Source organism: Salvelinus namaycush, chromosome 25 (assembly GCF_016432855.1).
Source record: "Salvelinus namaycush isolate Seneca chromosome 25, SaNama_1.0, whole genome shotgun sequence".
Lineage (NCBI taxonomy): Eukaryota > Metazoa > Chordata > Actinopteri > Salmoniformes > Salmonidae > Salvelinus > Salvelinus namaycush.
Window position 1 is genome coordinate 28,204,437 of NC_052331.1, and position 27,459 is coordinate 28,231,895.

The 27,459-nt window shown below is 43.3% G+C and overlaps 1 protein-coding gene across 1 annotated transcript in view; it reads left to right on the forward strand.

Annotated features, from left to right (window-relative positions):
• The first annotated feature begins 857 nt into the window (after positions 1-857).
• Positions 858-27,459, forward strand: part of LOC120019866 (chromodomain-helicase-DNA-binding protein 7-like) — a 96,670-nt gene continuing 70,068 nt past the window's right edge. Inside the window, exons 1-2 of the mRNA XM_038963280.1 lie at positions 858-1,080; positions 25,408-27,339. Of these exons, the coding sequence (XP_038819208.1) occupies positions 25,570-27,339 (1,770 nt within the window). The 5' untranslated portion in view covers positions 858-1,080; positions 25,408-25,569. The remainder of the gene's footprint in view (positions 1,081-25,407; positions 27,340-27,459) is intronic.

Here is a 27,459-nt window from a genome sequence, read left to right on the forward strand (position 1 = left end):
ATACAGAAAGTGGATGCCTGCGCCTTTAAATACGGTACTCCTGTGGGGCAGGTTGTTATGCTAAGCAAATGAATGACCGCGCAAGGGACTTGCGGGTTATTTGCCCGATGATTCCTATGCAGTGTTCATCAAGGATGAGACCTTCACACAAGTGTGAAATATATATTTCTTCATTTTGATATATTTCTATCGAAAATGGTTGCACATGTTTAGCTTTAAACTTCGCAAAATTCAAGGACTCGAACTACTCTGAAATCCACTATGTCTCAGGTTGGCCCTGTGCGTGCCCAAGGGACCAGGTAGAATAGGCTCTCAGGCTCGGTAGAGCAAGTATTATGTCAATTTGAATCGTGAACTAGCATGATGTCCATCTCTAATAATCATAATTATTAATCTGCAGTTCACATGGAATTATTATGAAACTCATTATCGGGGACGAACTGATGCTCCAAACAACAAATAAAACCATCCACTCATTTCAGTTGATACAGTTCCATTTCAATTGGGAACATGTTTTGAACCTGTATGAGCTTTTAGAATACCATATAATTTGAGGTTTTAACAGAAAAATAAGCTTTTATTTATAGACGTCATTATCCCATGCCAAGTTCCAGTTTATAATTTGAGAATCAATTGGATCAATTTAAAAGCAACTTGATGTCCACACTACATGTATGAATAACACCCATAACCCTACGCCAAAATAAGAAATTAAAAGGTGCAGCTACTATGTTTCAAGAACTGAAAAATAAAGCGCACATTCGTCACAGCCCAGCAGGGTCATTCACGCGCACGCATGTTTATCCATTGGAGCCATGAACGCGCCCCCTGCCCGTAGAAGGTGAGAGTATCTGGAAGAGACGACTCGAGTACGCGACTGCGGGGATCGATCGGATTAAACTCGAATTGAGTGAAATTAACACAAAGGAGAAAAACCGAGTCGGTGAAGACGGGATACCGACACGCCGAACATGATAAAATAACTTGAATTTCGTCATTTATTAACGGACCAGAAAGGATTGTACTGGAGATACTAACGGGAGTTAATTTGAGAAAACCTGAATTGACCAAGCTTGTTAGGTAAGCAAGCAATGATTTTTGAATGGTTGAATTCCGTAGTCGCTCTATATCCCATTTGTTCACATGGTAAATTAGTTGTGTGTTACTCTTACCTGTAAGTAACCCATGTAATCTTATAGAACGAGTTTTCCCACTTACAATCGACTTTTAATCTACCATGCAAGTTTGTTTGGAAACTGACTTTTAGTCTATTTAGCAAATTACTGTAAACACAGCTTATTCTTTTAAGTAAATGAGAAGGGGATACAATAATTTCCAACACAAGTTATTGCAGGTCCGTAAACTACCATGCTGAAACGCTAACTACAATTAGCAAGTTTAACTCGCCTTCCGCTCTGAGTCGAATAGTTTTTTTTCACAATGTGAAGAATATTACATAGCCAACACGACGAGATCTCGATAAGTAGACAAATGTAAACAACTTGTTGAATTTAGAAACATTTTGAATTGTATTTATTTATTTATAATACAATAGGCAAGGGTGAGTGTTCGTTAGCTTGGGTTAGCTAGCTAATTTTGTGTTCAGCTAGTGAGACACGAGGTGGCTCAAATGTAGTTAGAGTTGAGTCGGTGGCCGAGCTGAATTATTTAATACTGTAGGTTGCTAGCGCAAGGGATATTCCCTGGATGCACACTAGCCATGAAAACTAATAAAAAAAAATATATATACTGCATACCACACAGCTGGATTTTGATACATAGTTCAGACAGAAGCCCAATTTGCATTTCTTAAATTGAGTTTATTCACATGGTATTTAACTTGCTAATGACGAGATAAGAAAGTAGCCTGTCTGTAGTGTTATTGAACGATGAATATGGACAGAGGGTTGCTTGAGGCCAGACGGTCATCCCTGTTTAGCCATATGTTTTTTTTCTCTCCTTTATATCTATATATAATTGTTAAAGTACATAGATATATTCAGGTTATATGGTTCGGGATTGTTATATTTTAGTAGGGAATAACTAGGCGAGCTCTGCGTTAACGTCAACTGTGCGTAATGATAGCCTTAATTAGCTTGCTGCTAGCTAGTTGGAGGTGGCCCCATTGTTTAGTGGAGAAGTTTAGCCTGTAGCCAACATTCGAGCACTGTATCATCGCCCTCATTGTCTTGCTGCTAGCCCAAAGGCTAATCATGTGCCAGTGGATTACATTGATGGCGGTTGTTGCTCGTCGAAAAAAAAACCTGCACAAACATTTTCCTGCGGTGCCACTTTGATCAACAGCAAGTGATCCGGTTGCAGTTTGTTTAGTGCGTTTCCGCATTTTAACGTTTAAGGGGGCTTGTTTATCATTAAACATTGGATCTGGGTGAACTTGGAATAACTTCACTTGTTACCGTTGGTTCATCCATGTATTTTCGATTAAAAAGCACCTGCCGCTGTATAGATCCTGGCTGAATTTCTAAGTGCGAGATGACGATTGTTTTCCCGAACGCGTCGGTCTTTCTCTCCATTATTTTGTAATCAGTCAACCAGCATAATGGGACGCCAGCAACTACAGACGTGACTACTTTCAACCTTTCATAACAGAACGAAAACGAACTGTTATTTTTCGGGGTAAAAACAGGGCACATAGAAAAAACACACTTTTATTGAACGACCAAGCTAGCTAAGTGTTCACTGATAATGGAGCATCCCATGAAATACTACCCCACCTTCGGCGAAGTCTCTAACCTAAGATGGCAGCTTCTAAAGTCAGTTGGGTCACTCAGCCAACAGATAAGAGGTCCCGGGTATGTCGGGCGGAACAGATGTTTTTAACTATTGTGGCTTCCACCATAGCCTGCCCTTTCTTGTGGTTGTTGAGGTACTTTATTCGACTGTCTTATATAGCTGCGTTAACTTCATGAAGTGGTCGGGTATGAAGTGTGGTGGGGTTCTCTTGAACAAACGTTTTTAGCAATGGTACCAGTGTTGAGATCAGCTTTCTTTGATGCCCTACTGTTAAACAGTTTTTGCAAAAATATATATTTATCTGACAAAAAAAATCCAAGGCCCTGTCAGAGTTCAAGATCATTTGAAGGATTATGACCGTGGCATTTCTGAATCCACCTAGCACAAGTGTAGGAAAATTGCATACAGTACTTTGGGAGTGATCTCTTCTACCTAATATTTGTATGATATTGTGCCAGTTCATCCATCTTTAGACTGGAGAGAAACCTGTGGTTCGGCAAGATGTATGCAAGATCAGATTTGAAGATCTGTGGTGTCAGTATTTAAAAGAAACATGACTCAAAACCCAGTCTCCGATCTTAGCCCCATATGTCCTGTGGGGCTCAGTTGGTAGAGCATAGAATTGTGGGTTCGATTCCCACAGGGGACCAGTATGAAAATGTATGCACTCACTACTGTAAGTCGCTCCGGATAAGAGCGTCTGCTAAATTACTAAAATGTAAAAATAGATGCAACTACAGGATCCTAACAAGCATACACCGTCGATCCCCAGGGGCCACGCTCGAGAAACTAAACTTAAAATGCAAAGTTGGAGAGTTGAGGGGAAACCAAGACGAAACAGATACATTGTTTCCCTCTTGACAGAGTGAACACTAGGGGCCCTTGTAAACAGTGCCATATTGTTTTTTCTGTGAAAATTAGCATTGTTTAGCAGCCCCCCTCCCCATTTTTATGGTGTAGAGCAGTGGTTCCAAAACTTTATCTTCCTGTACCCCTTCAAACATTCAACCTCCAGCTGCCTACCCCCTCTAGCACCAGGGTCAGAGCACTCTCAAATGTGTTTTGCCATTGCTCTTTATTTAAGCATCTTACATAAAACCTTATTTGTTCATCAAAAATGTAATAACTCACCACAGGTTAACTTCTAGTTCCTCCCAAACCCGGATCCGGGAGCACCCCCATCAGTAAAAAAGCTGACTAGCATAGCCTAGCATAGCGTCACAAGTAAATACTAGCATCTAAATATCATTAAATCACAAGTCCAAGACACCAGATGAAAGATACACATCTTGTGAATCCAGCCATCATTTATGATTTTTAAAATGTTTTACAGGGAAGACACTATCTAAATCTATTAGCTAACCACGTTAGCAAAAGACACCACTTTCTTACTCCACCATTTTTTTACTCCATCAGTAGCTATCACAAATTCGACCAAATAAAGATATAAATAGCCACTAACCAAGAAACACCTTCATCAGATGACAGTCTGATAACATATTTATTGTATAGCATATGTTTTGTTAGAAAAATTTGCATATTTCAGGTATAAATCATAGTTTACCATTGCAGCCACCATCACAACTCTCACCAAAGCGACTAGAATAACTACAGAGAGCAACGTGTATTACCTAATTACTCATCATAAAACATTTCTTAAAAATACACAGCGTACAGCAGATGAAAGACACAGATCTTGTGAATCCAGCCAATATTTCAGATTTTCTAAGTGTTTTACAGCGAAAACACAATATAGCATTATATTAGCTTACCACAATAGCAAACATCACAACAGCATTGATTCAAGGCAAAAATAGCGATAACGTATAAACCACCAAAATATATTAATTTTTTCACTAACCTTCTCAGAATTCTTCAGATGACAGTCCTATAACATCATATTACACAATGCATATAGAGTTTGTTCGAAAATGTGCATATTTAGCGGCACAAATCGTGCTTATACAATGTGATTAGAGGGCTAAACTTCAAGCAATCTGTCCGGCGCCATCTTGGAGAGGCACCTATTCTAATCGAAAACTATTCATAAACTTGACTAAAAAATACAAGTTGGACAGCAAATGAAAGATAAATTAGTTCTTAATGCAATCGCTGTGTTAGATTTTTAAAATTAACGTTACTGCGCAATACAGCGTGCGCTAAAGCGAGACCGCACCATAATTCATGGCGGAATTATTATTTGACATTTGTCAACATAAGTACGAATTAACAGCATAAAGACTGCTTACTATTTGCTGAGCTTCCATCAAAATCTTGGGCAAGGTGTCCTTTCTCCAGAACAATCGTCTTTTGGTTGAAAGATGTCCTCTTGTCCTGTCGAAATAGCCGCTAACGTTAGCCACCCACTGGAGAGGTGTCCAACTCGTGAAAGCACATGACAAAGCAATCCAGGAAAATTGCAATAAACTGATATAAACTGCTATAAATCGGTTTAAATTAACTACCTTATGATGTCTTTAACAACTATAACGAATAAAAACATGACCGGAGATACAGAACTGCTAAAACGAAAGCTTTGCAGGAGGCCATAGTGATGTCCCTGATGCGCCAGGCGCACCGTTGAAAAGGACGGTACTTCCGTTCCACGGTCTTATATAAGGTCCCAGATTGCGCAATCCACTCCATTCAAATTCTCCCCGCTTACTGACATCTAGAGGAAGACGTATGCAGTGCATGTAGCCCGATGGCTTACATGGGGACTTATAAACTGACCTCAGAACAGGGACCTCGATTTCTGAAATCTCACTCCCTGACAGGAAATGTGCTGCAGAATGAGTTCTGTTTCACTCAGAGAAATAATTCAAACGGTTTTAGAAACTAGAGTGTTTTCTATCCAATAGTAATAATAATATGCATATTGTACGAGCAAGAATTGAGTACGAGGCAGTTTAATTTGGGAACTCATTTTTACAAAGTCGAAATGGCGCCCCCATAGGCTCAAGAGGTTAATGAGAAGGGTGTGCTTGAAAGGATGCACATATCTCTGCAATGTTGGGTTGTATTGGAGAGAGTCTGTCTTAAATAATTTCCCACACAGTCTGTGCCTGTATTTAGTGTTCATGCTAGTGAGGGCTGAGAATCCACTCTCACATAGGTACATTGTTGCAAAGGGCATCAGTGTCGTAACAGCGCAATTTGCCAAGGAAAGAAACTCTGAGCGCAGCCCTGTCCAGAAATCTGCCAGTGGCTTCTGATTTAAATTAAATTTTCACAGAACCGGTTGTTGCAATTTTGATGAGGCTCTCTTGTTCAAATATCGGTAAGTGGACTGGAGGCGGGGCATGAAAGGGATAACGAATCCAGTTGTTTGTGTTGTCCGTTTCGGGGAAGTCCTTGCGTAATTGCGCACCCAGCTCACTCAGGTGCTTCGCTATATCACATTTGACATTGTCTGCACGCTTGAGTTCATTTGCACACAAATCATACAATGATGGAAAGACCTGTGAGAAACACGTCATCATGCAAGCGGTCAGACAAGTGAAAATTATGGTCAGTAAAGAGAACTTTAAGCTCGTCTCCCAATTCAAAAAAAACGTGTCAATACTTTGCCCCTTGATAACGGTGCACTTCTGTATGTTGAAAAAGCATAATACACAATAGTTCAGGGGCCTTGCTTTAACAAAGTTCACCTTTTTCCACTGTAGTGTCTAAAATGTCTTTCAAGTTGAAAGGCATTCTCTTGGCAGCAAGAGCCTCTCGGTGGATGCTGCAGTGTACCCAAGTGGCATCGGGAGCAACTGATGCTCACGTGTTACCACTCCACTATGTCTCCCTGTCATGGCTTTTGCGCCATCAGTACAGATACCAGCGCTCCTTGACCACCATAGTCATTTGATGTCACAAAGCTGTCCAGTACTTTAAAAATATTGTTTCATGTTGTCCTGATTTGCAGAAGATGATGGATTCCTTAATTGACCCCCCGTAAACGTAACGGACATATACCAGGAGCTGTGCCAGGCCCGCCACATCTGTTGACTCATCCAGCTGTAACGCATAGAATTCACTGGCTTGTATGCGACGTTGTAATTGTTTCAAAACATCTCCTGCCATGTCACTGATGAGTCGTGAAGCAGTGTTGTTTGATGAAGGCATTGTCCTTTAGTTTTTTTTGTTGCCGTTTCCCGTAGCATTGTCCCAGCTATATCTGCGGCAGCAGGAAGAATGAAGTCCTCCACAATAGTATGGGGCTTGCCTGTCCTAGCCACTCAGTAGCTCACCATATAAGACTCTTCTAGCCCCTTCTTAATGGTATCTGTTGCTTTTATACATGTCTTACTACTCGAAAGTCATCTTCATTCTTGCTCAAACTCCTCTGGCTTATTTTTCAAATTGTCATGTTCCATTTCTAAATGTCTGCGTAAACCTTCACTCTGGTTAGAGCGTTGGGCCAGTAACCGAAAGGTTGCTGGGTCAATTCCCCGAACTGACAAGGTAAAAAAATCTGTCATTCTGCCCCTGAACAAGGCAGTTAACCCACTGTTCCCCGAAAGGCTGTCATTGTAAATAAGAATTTGTTCTTAACTGACTTGCCTAGGTAAATAAAGGTTACATTTAAATATAAATAAAAACATTTGACATTGTTGTTTTGCTGAACATTAGATGGTTTAATTTTATTTTCTGTCAACAGATAAGAGGCCCTGGGTATGTCGGGAATTAAAAAAAAAAAATGTGCATCACATTTTTATTTGTCGTAACCCAGTTTGGGAATACCTGCTAGAGCAATGCATGCTGGTAAGCTTCCACAGCATCTTTACTCCTACTGGTTTCAGTTGTACATTCAAACTACTATACTACTATATGATATTTTGACAAATTTGTGGGGAAATGGCAACCATTTCATATATAAGCAAATGTGGAAAGGTAAAGGTACTTCTCTTCCATATATCCACTAAATCAGCCTGATTTGTTGCCAAAGCAGTTTGACACAAATATCTAATGTGGTTTTATAAAGATTTAAACCAGGGTTTATTGCGTTACGATAGGCTAATGCGTGTAAGAAACAGACACTTCTTTCTCCCACCCCCCTCTGCCTTGCTGTCATTACCTAACACCTGGAATGGCAGTCCGGATCCTGTCTCGGCAGCCTCATCTGTCAGAAGAACACTCAATCTCAACTGAGTCCTTGTATGAATGCTATGGACACTGTCTGTGTGGATCATCAGATCTGACCACTTATTATCGCTGCCATTTTGTTTAGTTATGTGGCGGTTGTTGCTCCTGTCAGTGGAAGAAGCTTCGCATGGTTCTGTCATCATGTCCCTCTCCCCCAGGCCTCCCTTTGCTCCTCTGCCTCTCCTCTCCGGGGTTAGCAGGAGGGCTGTGCTGGCCTCTTGTGCCTGGAAAACAAGCAACCCCCCCTCTTCGCCCACCTGTCTACCTCTAGTAGTGGTGAAGAAGCAGCTTCTCAAATCTATCTGAAGTGAAGCCTAGCCAGCCCCCAAGCCTTGCTTGTGTGTCAGTTCCTTTCTTCTAAACAGAATGTGTTTAAAGATTGGCCACAGCTGATTAGATTGTATTATTCACTCTGCTCACCTTTGTATGGCTCCTGCGTGGCAGCTTTTGTCAAATCTGTATTTCTCTATGCCCATTTTCATCCAGTAGCCTCATCTAGTTATGACAGAAGTAGAGGGTATTTCCCTCTGTCCATTCATTAGGTGGCTTTTTCTCTGTCCTCATCCTCTTATTCAAACCATGGCACAGTCACAGCTGAGATTCAGTATTGTGCTTAAGTGTTAGTGTCTGAAGGATAATTCAGCTCAAGATAGCCTAGAGGAGATTTAAAGACATTAGTCAGGGTAGCATCTCACTAGATTAGTGTAAAGTAGGTCCATCCTCGGCATTGATTTGAAATGATAGTATGATCAAATACACTCAGTGTACAAAACATTAGAGGAACTTTCTAAAATTGAGTTTGCCCCCCCCCGCTTGCCGTCAGAACAGCCTCAATTTGTCAGGGCATGGACTCCACAAGGTGTTGAAAGCGTTCCACAGGGATGTTGACACACTATCCATGTTGACTCCAATGCTTACCATATGTTTGTCAAGTTGGCTGGATGTCCTTTGGGTGGTGAACCATTCTTGAAACACACAGGAAACTTTTGAGTGTGAAAAACCCAGCAGCGCTGCAGTTCTTGACACTCAAACCGGTGCACCTGGCACCTACTAACACCCCGTTCAAAGGCACTTAAATCTTGTCTTGTCCATTCACCCTCTGAATGGGACACATACACAATCCATGTCTCAAGGCTTAATCCTTTAACCTGTCTCCTCTCCTTCATCTACACTGATTGAAGTGGATTTAACAAGTGACATCAGTAAGGGATCATAGCTTTCACCTGGTCAGTCTGTCATGGGAAGAGCTGGTGTTCCTAATGTACACTCAGTGTAGGTGAAAGCAATACAGCAAAAGACAAGGGCTCGCGTTGACCTGTCCAGGGCTATCAGTGCAGCGGTAGAAAAGGAGACACCATTCATGACTTTTGAGTCCTACCGCAGGAGAGGGATGAAGTTGCCCCTACACTGATCTACACGGAGAGTTTTGTGTTCTGTCGGAAGGGCCTCCGGAAGTACAGTCAGAAATCATTTGCCCTGAGGCAGCGTGTCATAAAACCAATAGGTTAAAGGCATCCATCCGCATGCTTCCAATCTGAAACAGTTCGGAAGAGTTTGTATAAATTAATTACAGTATTTTGTGATGTTTTGGACTTTGGTTGTTCGGGGACACATTTTTCTCTAAATGCAAGCTGAAGTTCGGAACCGAAGTCTACACCCCTTCGTTGGTGATTGGGCAACAGTAGGGATTCTTCCATCGTCTCATTCAACGAGAAATACCTTGTTTTCAATGCACATTTTTTAATTGAGAAATACTGCACCAAACATCTTAGATGGTTGGTGCAATTAAACTTAGATCTCCTCTGCAAAAATGTTAATTAATGACAGCTTTCTTGCGTTATTTTAGTTTCATTTTAACTTTTGTGGGGAGTGTATGCTGGCTACGGCATCTCAATATGAACAAACAAGCACACTTGTTCGGCCAGCCAATTTTGGCTAGGCGCTAGCCAAACTGAAGCATGCTGATGTCTTAAAAGCTGAAGCCTCCAGGCGGGTTTAACTGGGCATGGGTAGCCCCTGCACCACCTCCCACCCAGTCGCACTCACAGCCACTGGCTTGAAAATGATTTATCTCTCTGGGAGGCCCGGGAATCCTGTAATTGATTCTTAATGGAAAGATAGAGGTTTTGGGTTTTAACTTTTCACCATGGAAACTGTTAAACTTATAGTAAGACCAACTTTGAACATGGTATTTGTGGTGCCAATTAAATTGCTCAATAGTCTGTTTTAAAGCAGAGACTAGTAGTAGAATTCAATTCTACTGTATCTTACTCTATGCCGCTCTGACATTGCTCGTCCATATATTTATATATTCTTAATTCCATTCCTTTACTTAGATTTGTTAGATATTACATGTTACATATTACTGCACTTTTGGAGCTAGAAACAAGCATTTCACTACACCCGCAATAAAATCTGCTAAACATGTGACCAATAAAATTTGATTTGATTAGTCATCTCAACATAAAAACAATTGTGCTGGAGCAAACTTGGGATACATTTTTAGTATGGCCCAGCCCATTTTTTTCTTTTGTTATTTACGTATAACCTGTAAATGCACTCTAAGCACATAATTCTGGATGATTTGCAAACAAGACTCTTCAAGGAAAAATGACACACAAACTACAGTACAGTTTTGGGGGATTGTTTCAGACTGAATTTATGGAAGAACAAATGAATGAATTGAGCCATTCATACAAACATTCCCTCAATGCCACGGACTCCAGACAGAAAAAGATGAAACCTTCCAAAGCTGAACTTCTTCTCCCCGCGTCTTTCCTCTTAACTTTGTCTCTCTCGCTCTTCCCCTGTCTCTCTGTAATTTTTTTCTGCTGAGCCAGACATCCCTGACAGGAAGTTAAAGCCCCCCTCCCCTTTATTCCCACATGCCAGTGTCACGGCCACATGCATGGCTGCCGGTCCCAGGCCTGCTACGGGCCAGCCCAAAAGCCCCAGGGGTGAGTGGTTAGGGGGGAGCTGCATCAGGTCCCTCTGCCAGTGGGCAGCCAGTCAGACGAGGAGTGCCAAAGAGGAAGGCAAGGTGCCGCCATTCCCTGGGAGTCAAGTTCTGCTGAATATATTACTGACGACCTTTTGTATTCCCCAGAATACTCCCCCCCCCCCCCCCCCCCCTGCCCCACTCTTGACCAGGGAAATGCCTCGGAGTTGGACAGTGATTTTTTTCAGGAGATATTACGCCCACATGTTTAAAGCGGAGAACAGATTGCATAAACAGAACTCCTTCCTGTTTTACCCCTCCCTGCTGTAGACAAGATAAAGTCCATTAACCTCTTAAATGTAATGGCAAAATGTAGATTTCCGCCTACATAGACATACCCAAAAGTAGCTGCTATTCATGTGTAATTACACGATTCTGACAATGAAAAACTGGGTATATTTGGAAAGAAGAAATCTATGCAATTATGAGGAAATGCTCAGAAGACAGGAGTTATATAGTTCAGAATACACAAGATCAAGCACACACAAACAATTATTTTTATTATGAAAGTCATCTTTCATTGAAAAGCTATAAGTGAATTTTGATGAGTAGACCTGGAAACACATCAGATGGCTTCCACAACATGTGAACAATATCAGAAAAAATGGGATTGATAGACCTAACAACTAGAAATGGGCAGATGTTTTAGTAAGTGGTGTCAGGTGTGTTCACAGCACGTGTCCAAGTGTTCCTAAACCTCTCCAAAGTGACTTATGTCTGTAAATTAGATCATTCCAGTGCTATTACATATTTGCTTTCACTAAATGCTATTTGTTCAGTATAGAAACACTATCTCTACCATACCAACCTCTCAAACATTGTGGTGGTGTCGGGGGACATACAGGGGATATCCAAGTGTTTTTTTTCAACCTCTCCAAAGTGCCTGAATGTTTAGCCTAGGCATATCCAACAAAAACAATAGAAATGCAACACAATATAAAAATGTCTTGTCTGACACACACTTGGTTACATGTGTCCTTTGCAAAAAAAAGTGCAAAAATAGAAATAAGCGGAACTATTTACAAATGGCCTGTGTTCATTTTACATCCCAGGTGTAGATTAGCTTTCACTTTCACCATAGCTTGTGCCTGTCGTGATAGTCTTTGAAGCAGTCCCTCTGCCAGGAAACAGAAGGTGTACTGTTATTTCACTCCTCCTTTCCCCCTGTGTTTTGTGCAAAACTTGCAGTTCTTTTATCTTTTGGCATGCGTGTTGGATAATGATGCTCACCTTGAGTGGGGGGTCTTGTGAGGTTGCTTTGGACCCCCAATTCAGCCATTTCCAACACCAGCTGCTCTCGGAAGGCCAACTGGGAGAGAGGGGTTTGACCTTTTGCTTTGGACATCTGCTTGTGGAGAATGAAAACATTTACTGTAGCAATGTCCACAAAGTAGTCTTATACTGGTGGAGGACCTGGTAGTAGCCTATCAGAGGATCAAATAGGTTGACAACCCCTATGCTGGCATTATAGTCCTTTACAGAAACGGGGGCATTCTTCCTCACCCATGCCCCATTGGCATTGTAGTCCTTCACAGAAACGGGGACATTCTTCCTCACCCATGCCCCATTGTTATTTTCACCCTCCTTGAGACATGGTTGTTATTGAATGCCTCATGCTGTGTGGTGAGCATGGTTACTTCCCTTCCATTTCACAAAAAGCATCGTGTTAGTCCTGATCCAACGTCTGCTCCCCCTCTCCGCTGTCTTTGTGATGTCATTTACCTTGGTCTTGGGGAAACCGATTCTGTTAAGGGCTTGTGGCACTATTTGTCCTATTTTATTTTTCAAGAGGTCTATGAAAGTGGATGTAGAACCATCAGTCAGGATGATTGACACAGCAGTTGGGGACTGAAGACCTTGACCGGCAGGGGGGGCTTGCTGGGGAGGGGTGGCTCCCAAACGTCATCATTCAAATCCTCTACATCCTCCACTCTATGGTGAATAAAATAAAGGGATATATTGTTGTAAGACACAGAATTACAGATGACTTAATTTACAAAACGACATTGCTGTGAAGTAAAAACACCAAGCCTGAACTATATCTGTACAGTGACTCACACAGAAGGTGTGAAGCACACCACACACACACACACACACACACACAATGCAAACAGTAACACTTTGTCTCCAAAGGTAGAGGTGGGAACCACAAATAAACAGTGGCCATGAGAGTTTAGTGGCCTCTCCAAAGTTACAAGGATGAAACTTAGAACAGTTAACTAATATGAAACAGTTAATAACTACTTAGGAATTATTTAACATTGAAATGACTTGTTACATAGGCCTAATGTAAACTAAAAGTACAAAAAGCAGACAACTTATAAAAACTAAATACATATATTAAATTAGCAATATAAAGTCAAATTTTCCTTAGTGGATCCAATCCTTCTAGAAGGCAATCTTCGTAGGCTGTGTCGAAATCCTCATGATCTGTCCTGGCTTTCGGTGTTTATCAATGTATTCCGTGTTTAAGCTTCACAACGCTAACTGAAATGTAGGTAGCGGCCATCTTGAAATGAGGTCATCGTCTCGTCCTGCCCTTATATATTCATATGCCCATATAGTGTAGTAAGTCACACAAGATTTTGAAGGCATAGATCAATAACCAAGATACTCAGCTTTCTGCAGACGTCCTGCTTTTGCAGATAGGGGTTACTGATCTCATACCAGACTGAATTGAATAGAAAAAATCAAATAGGGTCCCCAAATATGGGGACTTTACATTTAAGAGAAAGGCAGCCGCGCGTGAAATAACCAGATTCCCTCATGCAAATAACAGCCCAAACATTCTGCTCTGCCTCCCTGCTCAACCCTCCCCCATCTTCTCACATCTATTCACATTCACACTCTGTGCGATTAGCCACAACAGACATCCCTACCCTCCTTGTGGGGGGTAGTAGTAGAGGGAGTTTAGTAGATTTGGGAGGGAGAGGGTTAGGATAGATAAAAGGATAGCTAGTGGTAAGGTGTGCCTCTGGAAGGCTGGCCTCTCGCTGGGGCATGATGTGCCACCTGTACTCTGAGGGCTCTCAAGGCTGAGGGAGGGAGAAACCCCAGGTGGTTATACCAGGTCAGTCCACAGGGACACCACTGAATCAGATAGCCCCGGATTAGTGGGACCAAGACATTGAGAGCTCTGAGGCATTTTACTAATGTTTTATGTGTAATTTAATGTCTAAAAATAGGACCCCTGTGACCATTACTTTAGAAATAGAAGTGTGGTTAGCTTTTGGAAGTTACAATGGCAGTGTTCAAATTTATTCAATTGGGACTGCCTTAAGTAGGCTATACATAAGAGAGCAGACAGTTGAGTATGACAATTAATCTTGAAATGTTGACAGTTTGGTTAGGACATGTCAGTCATTTGTCAGGTACCCAATTAGTAATGCTAAACGTGTCTTCAGATTCTTTTGAGATCTTTTCAACATGCCAAGTGAAAATGACTTAGTGTCATTCGATGAGCAGAGGTCTAGCCAAGCAGAGGTCTAGCCAGTAGCCAACAAACTTGGACCACCTGCTCTACTTGTAATATATCAGTAGTAGATAGCCAGTTATACTAACCCACTTGAAATTAAATCATTGAACAGTTTCTGCACCAACCTGTTTAGATACCCTGCAGTGAAACTATTCTCATAGTTAAGCTTGTTTGCTACTCGCACATACATTTACATAATTAGTGTTATCATTAAAGCTAAAGAACATAATCCGTCATTAGCTTAGGGTGTTTATGAAGTGAGAAGTAGGCTAGTTGCTGTTGCATAAAATTAAGTGGCTGAAATGAACCCCCCTCCTTTTCAGTGTCAAATATTCTAATTTCTTGAGCACACTCCAAAATGTGTAAACAAACGCCACTGAACGCTACTGGGGAACTTAGACGCTGCGCCACCCGGGAGCCCTATACTAAGGCACTGCATCTCAGTGCTAAAGGTGTTACTACAGACCCTGGTTTCGATTGCATGCTGTATCACAACCGGCCGTGATTGGTTGTCCCATAGGGCGGCACACAATTGGTTTGGCTGGGATAGGCCGTCATTGTAAATAAGAATTTGTTCTTACCTGACTTGCCAAGTTAAAGGTAAAATAAAAATAGGCCTGTTTAGAAAGGTGTGAACAAGAGCATTTGGAAGGCAGAACTTCTCTACCTTTCCAACTGGGAAAGTAGTCTGTTGCTTTTGTTCTGACTTGAATCATTCCTTTGTATATAAACACATACTGATACAGTGCAGTTTGGGATACATGTGGCGTCAGGTTTTTCTCATTTGAATTTTCAATGTTCTTCCTAGTCCTCTCGCAATCTAAACTGCATAAAACCACGAGCACTGTGAGAGTAGCTAAAGTGGAGGCCAACTGTTTTGAATTATCCCTAATCACGTATAATTAGAAGCTTGTCTGCTTGTCACCGTTGCTCGTGTCAATAGCAGGACAGCCGTTGGGCGTGCCAGCCAGCCAGCCAGCCTTCAAAACAAAACGGTAGTGCACATTTTATGAAGACCTGTGGTCACGCTATCTGAAACAATCAACATTTCAACTTCCCTTCCTTCCCCACACTGTCTACCTTCTATACATGGTCACGGCTATGTTCTGAAAGTATTTCTAATGAAAGGCTTATTATGATGGTATTGTGTTAGTGTGAAAACAAAAATGGTATCGTATGTCCATTGTCAGCTCACCTCCCCACAAACAGGAAATGTCTCCTGGTCACATTTTGGGGATTGCCTGGACAAATGTCTCTTCAGTTAAACCAACAGGATAGCAGGGGGAAAATAACTAGCCCCACTGTCTGTTGTTCTTTCACTTGCTACAATCAATTTTGTGACTTGTTCATGTACAATTGTAGTTAGAGACAGCTGTCGACTAGTAGTTATGGTTTGGGTAGTTAGTGTCTTTGGAAATTATTCAGACCCCTTGACTTATCCACATTTTGTTACATTACAGCCTTATTCTAAAATGGATTAAATGAAAAATAATTCCCAGCAATCTACACACCACCCCATAATGACAAAGCAAAAACGGGTTTTTAGAGCTTTTGGAAAATGTAGTAAAAAAAATAAAAATGTAAAATACCTTATGTAAATAAGTATTCAGACCCTTTTCTATGTGGCTCGAAATTGAGCTCAGGTGCATCCTGTTTCTATTGATTATCCTTGAGATGTTTCTACAAATTGATTGGAGTTCACCTGTGGTAATTTAAATTGATTGGACATGATTTGGAAAGGCACACACCTGTCTATATAGGCTCCCACAGTTGACAGTGCATGTCAGAGCAAAAACCAAGGCATGAGGTCGAAGGAGTTCTTCGTAGAGCTCCGAGACAGGATTGTTTCAATGCACAGATCTGGGGAAGAGTGCCAAAAAAATGTCAGCAGCATTGAAGGTCCCAAAGAAAACAGTGGCCTCCATTCTTAAATGGAAGTTTGGAACCACCATGACTCTTCCTAGAGCTGGCTGCCCAGCCAAACTGAGCAGTCGGGAGAGAAGGGCCTTGGTCGGGGAGGTGACCAAGAACTCGATCACTGAGAGAGCGCCAGAGTTCCTTTGTGGAGATGGGAGAACCTTCCAGGAGGACAGCCAGTAAAAGGCAGTTAAAGACTCTGACCAACAAGAATCTCTGGTCTGACGAAACCAAGATTAAAATATTTGGCCTGAATGCCAATCAACGACCCTTACATGCTGACCGGACACGGTGCGTGTGCTGCTAAATAAATGTACACTTACATGTTGTTCAATCATTGCACCCAGCTGTGAAAATATAACTTGGTTCTATTTGTGATGCTCAACGCTCTCTCAAATCTCCTCAATGGTTTTTAGGCGCATATACCCACGTGGGTGATTTTAAAGATGAACTGACATCCAGAATCCAGTTGGTTGCCAACCACCAGAAGAATAAGACGGAGGTTTACCGCTTTATCTGTGGATTCATTGTCGGAGTAAAGGACCTTGTGCAATTTAGGTAAAATGACAACCCGAAGTTTATATCCATGGACAAATTAGCTAGCAACAGCAAGCTAGCTAAATTGCCATAAATGTTTAATGCTTTTTGACCTGTCCCCAAATTAATATAATTGCTTCCGAATGTTTTATATTTCAACCTGCGTCTCCTGATCGCGTCTGGTGTGGGGGGACAAAATCAACATGTGCACGCAAGCGTGCGGTCTGGTCAGCATGTAAGACAACGCAGGAGTTGCTTCGGGACAAGTCTCTGAATGTCCTTGAGTGGCCCAGACTTGAACCTGATCGAACATCTCTGGAGAGACCTGGAAATAGTTGTGCAGCAATGCCCCCCCATCCAACCTGAGAGCTTGAGAGGATCTGCAGATAAGAATGGGAGAAACTCTCCAAATACAGGTGTGCCAAGCTTGTAGCATTATACCCAAGAAGACTCAATGTTAGAATCGCTGCCAAAGGTGCTTCAACAAAGTACTGAGTAAAGGGTCTGAATACTTATGTAAATTAGATATTTTTTTTATTTTTATAAATTTGACATTTCGCAAAACCTGTTTTTGCTTTGTCATTATGTGTAGATTGAGAGAGGGAAAAACAATTTGATACATTTTAGAGTAAGCCTGTAACCTAAGAATGTGGATAAAGTCAAGGGGTTTGAATACTTTACGAAGGCGCTGTATGAGTACACCACACGTAGTCTTAACCCCAAGAGAGAAAGTGTTGGTCTGGTTGTTCGTGTGTGTACTGGCAGGTGCCTCCTAATGTTTTCTGCATTAGGGCATGCCTGACCGCCCACTCGCACCTCGCCACACACTCATCGGTCGTCACACGGCCTGCTGACTGAACTCCATCTTTCTCTCATTCCACCTCTCGCTGGCTCCCTCCCCTATATTTATTTTATTTAACCTTTATTTAACCAGGAAGGGCTCATTGAGATTTGAAATCTCTTTTTGAAGTCTGTCCTGGTCAAGATAGGCAGCACCAAGTAATTACACAATTACAGACAGACAACATGCAAAACTACAAGTAATCTAGTAAAAAACCATATAACAAAATCATAAAACAGCAAATTAAAAACATTGACAGGTCAGGGAATCAGTCTCAATCTTTCACCAGTGATTTAAAAACACCAATCGGGACAAGTTCTTCCAGTTTAAAAGTATTTTGTAAGGCGTTCCAAGACGATGGCGCAGAGTACATAAAAGCCCTTTTACCAAATTCAGTTCGGACATTTGGAACAGTTAGCAGGATAAAGTCCTGTGAACGAAGAGAGTACCCACCACATTTCTGAACAATAAAAATGCCCAAATAAAATGGTAGTAAACCCAAAATGGCTTATACCAGGCCGGCCAACCCTGGTATACAAAGTGCAGTGGTGCATAAGTGTTTTGCAGTTCACAAAGCACCAAGGTAAAGGGTGTCAATTGATCTCAAACACTGAGTGGAAGCATTCATATTTAAAATATCCCCATAATCTAGTAAAGGCATAAATGTAGCTGATACTAGCCTCCTTCTGGCTTCAAATGAAAAACAGGCCTTATTCCTAAAATAAAATCCCAACTTCAGTTAATTTTTTTGTAAGTTGTTGAATATGCAATTTAAGAGGCCGTCATCAATTCAAATTCCAAGATATTTGAGGTTAGTCTCAGTCTCATTGCCCTGACAAGTAGTAATAGGTGAAAGGTTCAGAGATCTATTTCTTGCTTCAGAAAATACCATTAGTTTTGTCAGTATTGAGGATAAGCTTCAATTGACACAAGGTTTGTTGAACAGTATAAAAAGCAGTTTGCAAGTTCTGGAACGCTTTAGTGAGACGAGGCACAACAAATAACAATATCAGCATAAAAGTGAAGTTGCACATTTATTTATTTTTTTGTCTTATTTATATAAATAGTGAATAAGAGGGGACGGAGTACAGAGCCCTGGGGCACACCATTAGACAGACAATTTAACAGACATGAGCCCATCAAATTGAGTGCACTGAGTTCTATCACAGATGGTTAGCAAACCATGCAATTGCATGCTCCGAAAGACCTACACTCAACAATCTCTGCCTCAGTATAGCATGATCAACGCTATCAAAAGCCTTAGCGATCAATAAAAAGTGAGACACGATGCTGTTTTTTGTCAAGGGCTTCAGTGATATCATTTAAAACCTTCATGGCTGCTGTAATTGTGCTATGCTTCTTCCTGAAGCCTGATTGGTACATTGATAAAATAGTTAGTATATAACTATTTTAGCTGTTCACTCACAAGGGTTTCAACTATTTTCACCAGTGGTGACAGCTTTGAGATTAGCCTAATAATTACTTAAAAGGGTTGGATCTTCCCCTTTTTAAAAGTGGTAGGACAAATGCTGATTTCCAGATATTTGGAATTTCATTACTTTCCAGGGTTTGATTGAACAGATATGTAAGTGGTTCAGCTATGAAATCAGCTGCCAGATTTAAAAAGCAGATCAGGACCTGCAGGCTTTCTCTGATTTTAAGGATTATGCACCTCCTGCACTGAGAATGGCAAAAAGCTCAAAGTTTGACCTGCTCTCGCTGGTTTGTCCACACAGGGTTGTAAGGAGACTGAGGACACTGAATCAAACAGCCTACCAGATGATACAAAGGGCTCATTGAAACAATTCAGCACTTCAGTTTTGTCATATATACAGCAACAAAGTCCTTCAATACACATGACGGTAATTCATGAACATTACGGTTTCCAGACAGACTTAATAGCCTTCCAAAACGGTCTAGTGTCATTCAGGTTATCAGTGGTAACAGACATAAAATATTCAGACTTGGTCTTCCTGAGAAGAAAAGAACACTTGTTTTGTAGCTGCCTAAAAAGAAGCCAATCAGCATCAGACCATGATTTCCTTGCTTTAGCCCAGGCTAGATTACGGTCGTGAAAAATAAAAGACGCCTCAGAAGAAAACCATGGATTATCCCTCCCTTTTAACCCTGAACCTGCGGAATGGGGCATGTTTGCTTACTATTTGGAAAAAACCATCATGAAAGAATTTCCAGGCAGTTTCCACATCAGGAATAAGCTCAATCTGCTCCAGTCAAAATAAAACTTATCATGAACGAAAGACTGCTCATTAAAACTCGTCTGTTTTAGGAATGTGGGTATTTCTAACAGCAACAACAGCACAATGGTCTCTTAAATCATTACAAAAAACACCAACCGCAGAATATTTGTGGAACATTTGTCAATATCAAATCAGTCAGGGTAGATTTATCTGGACATTTGGGTGAGTAGGTGAGTTAATCAACTGGGTAAGATTCATAGAATTACAAATCAGTTTAAAATCATCAGACACCTTCTTTAACCAACACCAGTTGAGATGATCACCAATCAAGATCACTTCACTGTAAAGAAGTTTAGACATAAGGTTCATCAGAGAAGAAAATGCATCACCGAGAGCAGAGGGGGTCTATAACAGCCAGTCACAGATGCGGGGGGGGTCTATAACAGCCAGTCACAGATGCGGGGGGGGTCTATAACAGCCAGTCACAGATGCAGGGGGGGGGGGGGTCTATAACAGCCAGTCACAGATGCAGAGGGGGGGGGTCTATAACAGCCAGTCACAGATGCAGAGGGGGGGGGGGGTCTATAACAGCCAGTCACAGATGCAGAGGGGGGGGGGGGGGTCTATAACAGCCAGTCAGATGCAGAGGGGGGGGGGTCTATAACAGCCAGTCGCAGAGGGGGGGGGGGGTCTGTAACAGCCAGTCGCAGAGGGGGGGGGGGTCTATAACAGCCAATCAGTTATAGAGAGACCCTTTGAAACCTCAATATTCAAAGCAAGAAATTCCAACTGTTTACAAATAGTTTCAGACTCTGCCACACTTACAGGGAATTTAGTTTTTACATATATAGCCACACCCCACCTTTCTTAACTCGATCAGTGTGATACACATTGTAACCATTTATACAAATATCCTTATCAAGAACAGACTTGCTGAGCCAGGTTTCAGGAAACACAATTGCATCAGTTGTTTTAACCCAAATCCTAACCCCATCCATTTTTGACAACCAGCTGACACTCCGCGGAGGGAAAGCTGAAGAAAGAACTCGGCCAGCCAGAGATGGGGTTACTTTGGTAAACCTCAAGTAAAGAAGTGCAAATAGTGAGGGGGGGGGAAATGTATCCGAGTTGAGGGAGACCTGCTATCTTTACACCAGCAAAACAAAATAGTTTGCACTACACAACAAGGACATTGTGGATTTACTCAACCATAAATGAATAGGTTATTAGTAGGTTCAAATCTACTTTTCACAAACGACTTGACATGCTGCCATCTTGGATTTTGCAATCCCCTATACCTCTAGCTTGTTCTCTTTCCAAACCACCTCCCTCTCCCACACACACACACACACACCGGGGTGTAGAGAAAGAGACATGGGAATGGCCCTGTCAATAAGCCACATGTCACTGTAGAGGGAATTAGGTGAACGGTCAGCCCGCCAGCTGAGACTCCAAATCAGATCGAAGGGATTCAAATTTGAAGCTTTTGGCATGGCTCTGCTCCGCCCCCTACTAGCTTACTGCCTGGCACCCAATCACCCTACACACAGACATGTACACAGATTTACACCATCCTGACGACACTCACACACTGTTCATTTTGGCATCTGTCTTGTTATACCATTTTTGTCTTGGTCACCTTTTTGTCATTTCATCCTTAGTTATCAGTCAACTTAAACTCAGGACAATTTTAGTCTACTTTTAGTCAGTCAGTGCATATTTTTTCTATTAAATAATTAATATTTAGGCTACCTCTAACTTCCATGTGCACATTCAGATAGCCTTGTCCAACTCCGCCTACTATCCCCTCGTATACCTTAGCTGGCAACATTGATATTGTGGCAGATTGTTACCAATGCTAGCCCTAATTTACCATATAGGATATAAACAATTTATAGCTCTGATTTCCTTCCTATAATAACTGTCAAGGGGGTAAATAAGTGGTTTAATTGAAAAGATGAGAATTTCCAAAAAATACCAGAAGTATTACTGCACTCCTAATATTCAACAAATATTATTAGTTTTTTGCATGGGAAAATAGAATTTCTGATGTGATCAAAGCAAAAATAACCTAAGTTAGGCTTGAGTGGTTTACTGTATATACAGTATACCACTATATACAGTATACCGGGGTATTTGGAAAAAGCCACAATGGTTTTTCAATTCCATCAATACTGTTGAAACGACTTATTTTTGAAGTTTATAAAATACATTTGAATATTTGTAGCTACTTTAAGTGAATACCTGCAGTCAACTTGTGCAATACGTTAGGAGATAAAGTACATTGCGTTCTTCATTTCACCTGACACATTATGAAGCTTACGGTAGTCCCCAGTCACATGTCACGTGGTGTTTGTTTACAAGCACACAACGACGAGATACCGGAGCCTTGTGTCACTCACTGTTGTGCAGCATGCGCCAGGTGATCTATACTGAACAGAAATATAAACACAACATGTAAAGTGTTAGTTTCATGAGCTGAAATAAAAGATCCCAGAAATGTTTCATACGCACAAAGCTTATTTCTCTCATATTTTGTGCACAAATTAGTTTGCATCCCTGTTAGTGCATGATCATTACACAGGTGCAACTTGTGCCTGGGTCAATAACATTTCCAATTGGCATGCTGACTACAGGAATGTCCACCAGAGCTGTTGCCAGAGAATTGAATGTTGGTTCCTCCACCATAAGCCGCCTCCAATGTCGTTTTAGAGAATTTGGCAGTATGTCCAACCGCAGACCACGTGTAACCATGCCAGCCCAGGACCTCCACATCCGGCTTCTTCGCCTGTGGGATTGTCTGAGACCAGCTACCTGGACAGCTGATGAAACTGAGTATTTCTGTATGTAATAAAGCCCTTTTGTTGGGAAAAACTCATTTTCATTGGCTGGGCCTGGCTCCCAAGTGGGTGCGCCCCTGCATTGTCATGTGAAATCCATAGATTAGGGCCTAATGAATTTATTTAAATTGACTGATTTTCCTTGTATGAACTGTAACTCAGTAACATAGTTGAAATTTTTGCATATTATATTTAAGTATAATTACAGTATGCTTTTCACAGCTAAATATTTACCAGCTAAATATCTTAACTATCAAGTTAACTGTCTAAAATTTTTCAAATGCTTTGCAGTTGTGCATTTGGTTTGCTCATTTTAGTTGCTAGTTAGCTAAGTGGTTAGCTTCTTCAAAATCAAACATTCACTTGGGAACTACAGAGAATACCCTTCTGGATCACGAGCCTTGCCTGCTAATATTTGTCTTGTGCTTGCAGCAAAAGAGTAGCATTTTTTTACTTATTTGTGTAGTTTTGGTCAGAAACTACAAAATGTTCACAATGTGCTTGTTAGCATTTAGCATTCTCTTTGGGGTTTTACACGCACATGTTAGCATTGCTAACCTTCGGATTAGAGTATCAATGGTGTTTTGAAAACAGCGCCCCATGTGTTCAGTGCTGGTATTACCAAATACCCCTGTGTGGTAGAGCGAGGTAGATTAGCTCAATCAGACCGCGCAACTGAAAGACGTCAAGTCTGCCGAAGAGAGATTGCATGAAATATTCTCGTCTCATAGACTAAAATGAAAAGTAATTTGTAATAGTTACCGGTTTTTCCAGGGCGTCTGTCAGGAAAAATGGGTCGTTGCTGAGTATTTGTCATTTATATTGTTGACAAAATGAACACTGACACACACACTCCATTCCAGACACACTTCCACTGCCTCGTCTCCACCCCCAGGGTGTGGTGTCATAAGGAGGCCATGGGAGCTCTCTCTCTATCCTGGAGGAGCTGAGCTGCTGAATGGCAGCAGAGGGGATGGATCTATGGCCCAGGAGGTGAGGAAGCAGGGAAATTCCTCCTGCTCAGTGGAATCTTTGAGATGATGAAAGGGACATTTTAAACCATAAGACTCAATCTCTCCAAATGTAAGCCAGATGACGGAAGAGATCCTTTCCCGGCCATGCTGTAATATGACAGTTTTTATTTAGAAAGGAAGTGTGCCTCTGCCTCGTTCATTCTCCATCCCTCGTGAGTCTTTTCCTCGAAGGCCCAAGTGGAATTAAATGAATTTGTGAGTGTTGTGTTGATTGCTACTGACTTGTTATCATATATTTTCACTGGGCTTCTACTGTGGCTGAAACTACGCAGAATGTACGGAGCATGATGGTGTGGGCGTATAATTGAAGGTGACTGGAGACGAGTACTGTAAGTGGTAGTATTAGGAGATGTCGTAGTCTGAACTCTAGGTCTATATCGCAGTTGAGACTTGTCCAATCGTATCTGTAGATGTAAGCAATAAGTGTATTATGGTTGTTCTACAAATGTAGCAATTCTAGTATAAGTAAAATATGTTGTAGTATATCTGTTTGCTATACTGTGTTTTTACTACTGCGTAGGCCTAGGCTACATCTGTCTCCTCTCTCTGTCGACACTGCTAGCTGTGTTGTGGTTTGTCTTTAGAGATCGGTTACAGCTTGTTTCTTCATCTGGTGAGTCGCCCAGCAAGTTTCTTTTAATTCCTTTTGTACTATGTTGCTAAAGCATGTTGTGAGATGTGCTCTCTTTCTCACCTCAGGGATTTCTTAACTTGTTTGAGTAGGTGAAATTCAGTGTCTCCGAATTGTTTTACAAGGGCTTATGCTAATGTCCCTTTTTGAAAAGTCGCTATTTTGCAGGAAATGGTTTCCCTTCTGCTCATTGACGTAAGGTCAGTGGTAGTGGTGCTAGCAGCCATGAGGAGAGGCTTTGTCCTCTGGGAATTATCCCCATGAGGAGAATTTTCCTTATTTTACTGTCCTTGTGGGGACTTTTGGGTATTTCCAGTACCCATGAGGATAGTAATACAAGCACACACACGGCCTCAAGTCCGCACAGGCCCACATAAACACGTCGCGTGTTGAGTTGGACATCCAATCCCTGTGCTGGCTCTCTTTTCAGCCTGGTTTCTCACACCTCCATAATAACCCCTGCTCATCTGATTACAGAGCTCAGGGGATGAGCAGGTCGAGGACACACACACACACACACACACACACACACACACACACACAGCTACACAGCTAAAATATATGTGCATACACTCACTCCCTTACACATTCACACACTGAATCTCTGCCTCTTTCTCTCCTTCTCTCTCTGACCAACAAAACACACACTTGAGCAGGTGGCTCCCTCCTTGTATTTTCACATCTGCCGGGCTGATCTGGCAGCTGCTGCTGTTTAAACACCCCTGCTTCTGCCCAGGCCTTTGTTCTTTCCCTAAAGAATGAATGGGTTTAGGTTTGGTGCCTGTCTCTCTCTCTCGGTGAGGAAAATCTTTTGTTTGAAAGCAAATGGAAACAGAGGTGGGATGGGGTGGTGGGGGATGGGATGAAAGGGCCATCTTGGGGGAGGGGTTGCTTACAACTGTTTAAACTGCTGAACATGTGCCACTTTAAGAACTCCAATTCAGTTAGCAGGAGGTGAAAGAACGGGAGTAAGGTTGCACAATGGACCTCATCTGATAATAGCCCCTGCTTAACACTGTTCTTATCTCTCTCTCCTCCTCTCCCTCCAGGTCCTGTAACCTGTCTTTGCCTGACTCTGCATTCTCGTTCTCTGGGAGAATTAGGGAAATATGGAGTGACATGCTGAAGATCATTTAGCGGATTAGAGGCTTTGAGGACATCCACCTCTGTGTGAGCGCAGGTTCCCTGGAGCCTCATTCCCCCCAGCAGCAATGGCTGACCCGGGGATGTTGAGCCTGTTCGGGGATGATGCCAACCTGTTCTCGGACGGGCTGGAGGGCCTGGGGGACTGTGGCTTCCCCCAGGGCCAGCCCAACCCCGTAGGACAGCAGGAGCACCAGGACTACGGGTCGCTCTCCTCCAACTCACTACACCACCCCTCGCAGGCCGTCCCCGGAAAGCCCAAGATGGGTCACCCCTACGACCCCTTTGCAGGCTACGAGCAGCAGCAGGACAACGGCCCCGCCGTCAACAGCATGGTGACCCCGCACTCACGCTACCACAACAGCCCCCAACAACCCGGAAGGGGGCACCATGTCTACCCCAGAGCCCAAGGCGATGGGCACGGGCAGTCCTTCCCTGACGGAGGAGCCGCGTGGGGCCCCCAGACTGGCCCCGGGCAGGGCAGGCCTCCATTCCAGCAGCAACAGGCATCCGCCCAGGCCCCATCCCACCAGCAGCACGGCCCCTCTGGGCCCCAGGCCCCATCCCACCAGCAGCACGACCCCTCAGGGCCCCAGGACCACGGCCACCGTATGGGCCCCTACATGGGCCGGTCCGACTACGCCACTATGCAGGGCCACCCTGGCCAGACCCAGACGCCACCCAGGATCAACCACTTCCCTCCGGGCATGGGCCAGGAGCCCAACCACTACATGGCCCACGTGGGGCTCCAGCAGAACTCCAGCATGACGGGCCACCCGGCACAGCAACAGCAGTTTCTTCACCAGCCCGGCCAGGGCCCTGTTCACACCCAGGACCGTATGGCCTCCCACACCTCTCACCAGCAGCACCAGGGCTTGGCCGGGAGGCCACACCAGAACATGGGGTTCAACATGCACGGCCAGGCAGCCTCTCCTGGTGCTGTAACCAGCTCAGGGCCGTACCCCCCCTACCCCCAGTACAGCAACCATAATCAGGGATTAGCCGGCAGTGCAGGGATGAGTCCCGGCATGAGCCTCAGCAGCACCAGTAACAACAACAGTAGCGCCAGCGGGCCAATGGGGCCAGCACAAGTCCAGTGTTACCCCAACGCAGGGGGGGCCCCACAGCGCTACCCGGGTCCTCAGGTACACCAGCAGCCTGTCCACCCCAACCAAATCACCAGCCAGCCCATGCACCCCTCCCAGGCCCAGGCCACCCCCCATAAGCAGCCCCACCTCCCCACACCACCTCATGGATCTTACGGCTCTCCCACCTCCATGTCCCCCATGAAGGGCATGGGAACCACCGCGGTCACACCTCCGCCTCAACAGGTCCGACCCCCTAGTGCAGGTCTTGCTCCCGAGGTAGGGTTGTACCCCGGAGTGCCACTCCAGGCCCCTAACCCCATGGCCCCCCCTCAGAGAAACACCACTCCCCTGGGCGTGCAGCAACCGCAACATCATCCCCAGCACCTCTCCCACCCACAGCAGCACCCCCACATGCCCCCGAGCCAGCAGCTCTACCCGGGTATGTCCCCCAACCAGAGAGGCCCTCTCGACCAGGTGAGACCTCCAGGTCCTATGGCCCACGGTGAGCCTCCAGGACCACAGGACCAGCGGCTGCTCCCTCCCCAGCAACAGGCTCCCAAATCTGGGCTGCAGCCTCCTCCCGTGGCCTTCCAGCAGCAGGTGCACCCAGCCCAGACCGCTTTTCCCTCGTCACAGGCTCAGACACATCTGGCCGGCCCCCACCACCAGAGCTCCCCGCCCAACCAGCCACCTTGGGCGCCGGCAGGACACCAGTCGCCTCCAACCCCCCAGAAAGTGCCTCACATTCAGGTGAGTTTGCTTTGATGTTTGTGTGTGTGTTTTTTTTTGTGAGTTTGTTTTCATGTACGTATTTGTGTGTGTGGGAGAGTGGGTGCGTGACATTTAAAAACTCAGCGTTGCTCTGTTGAT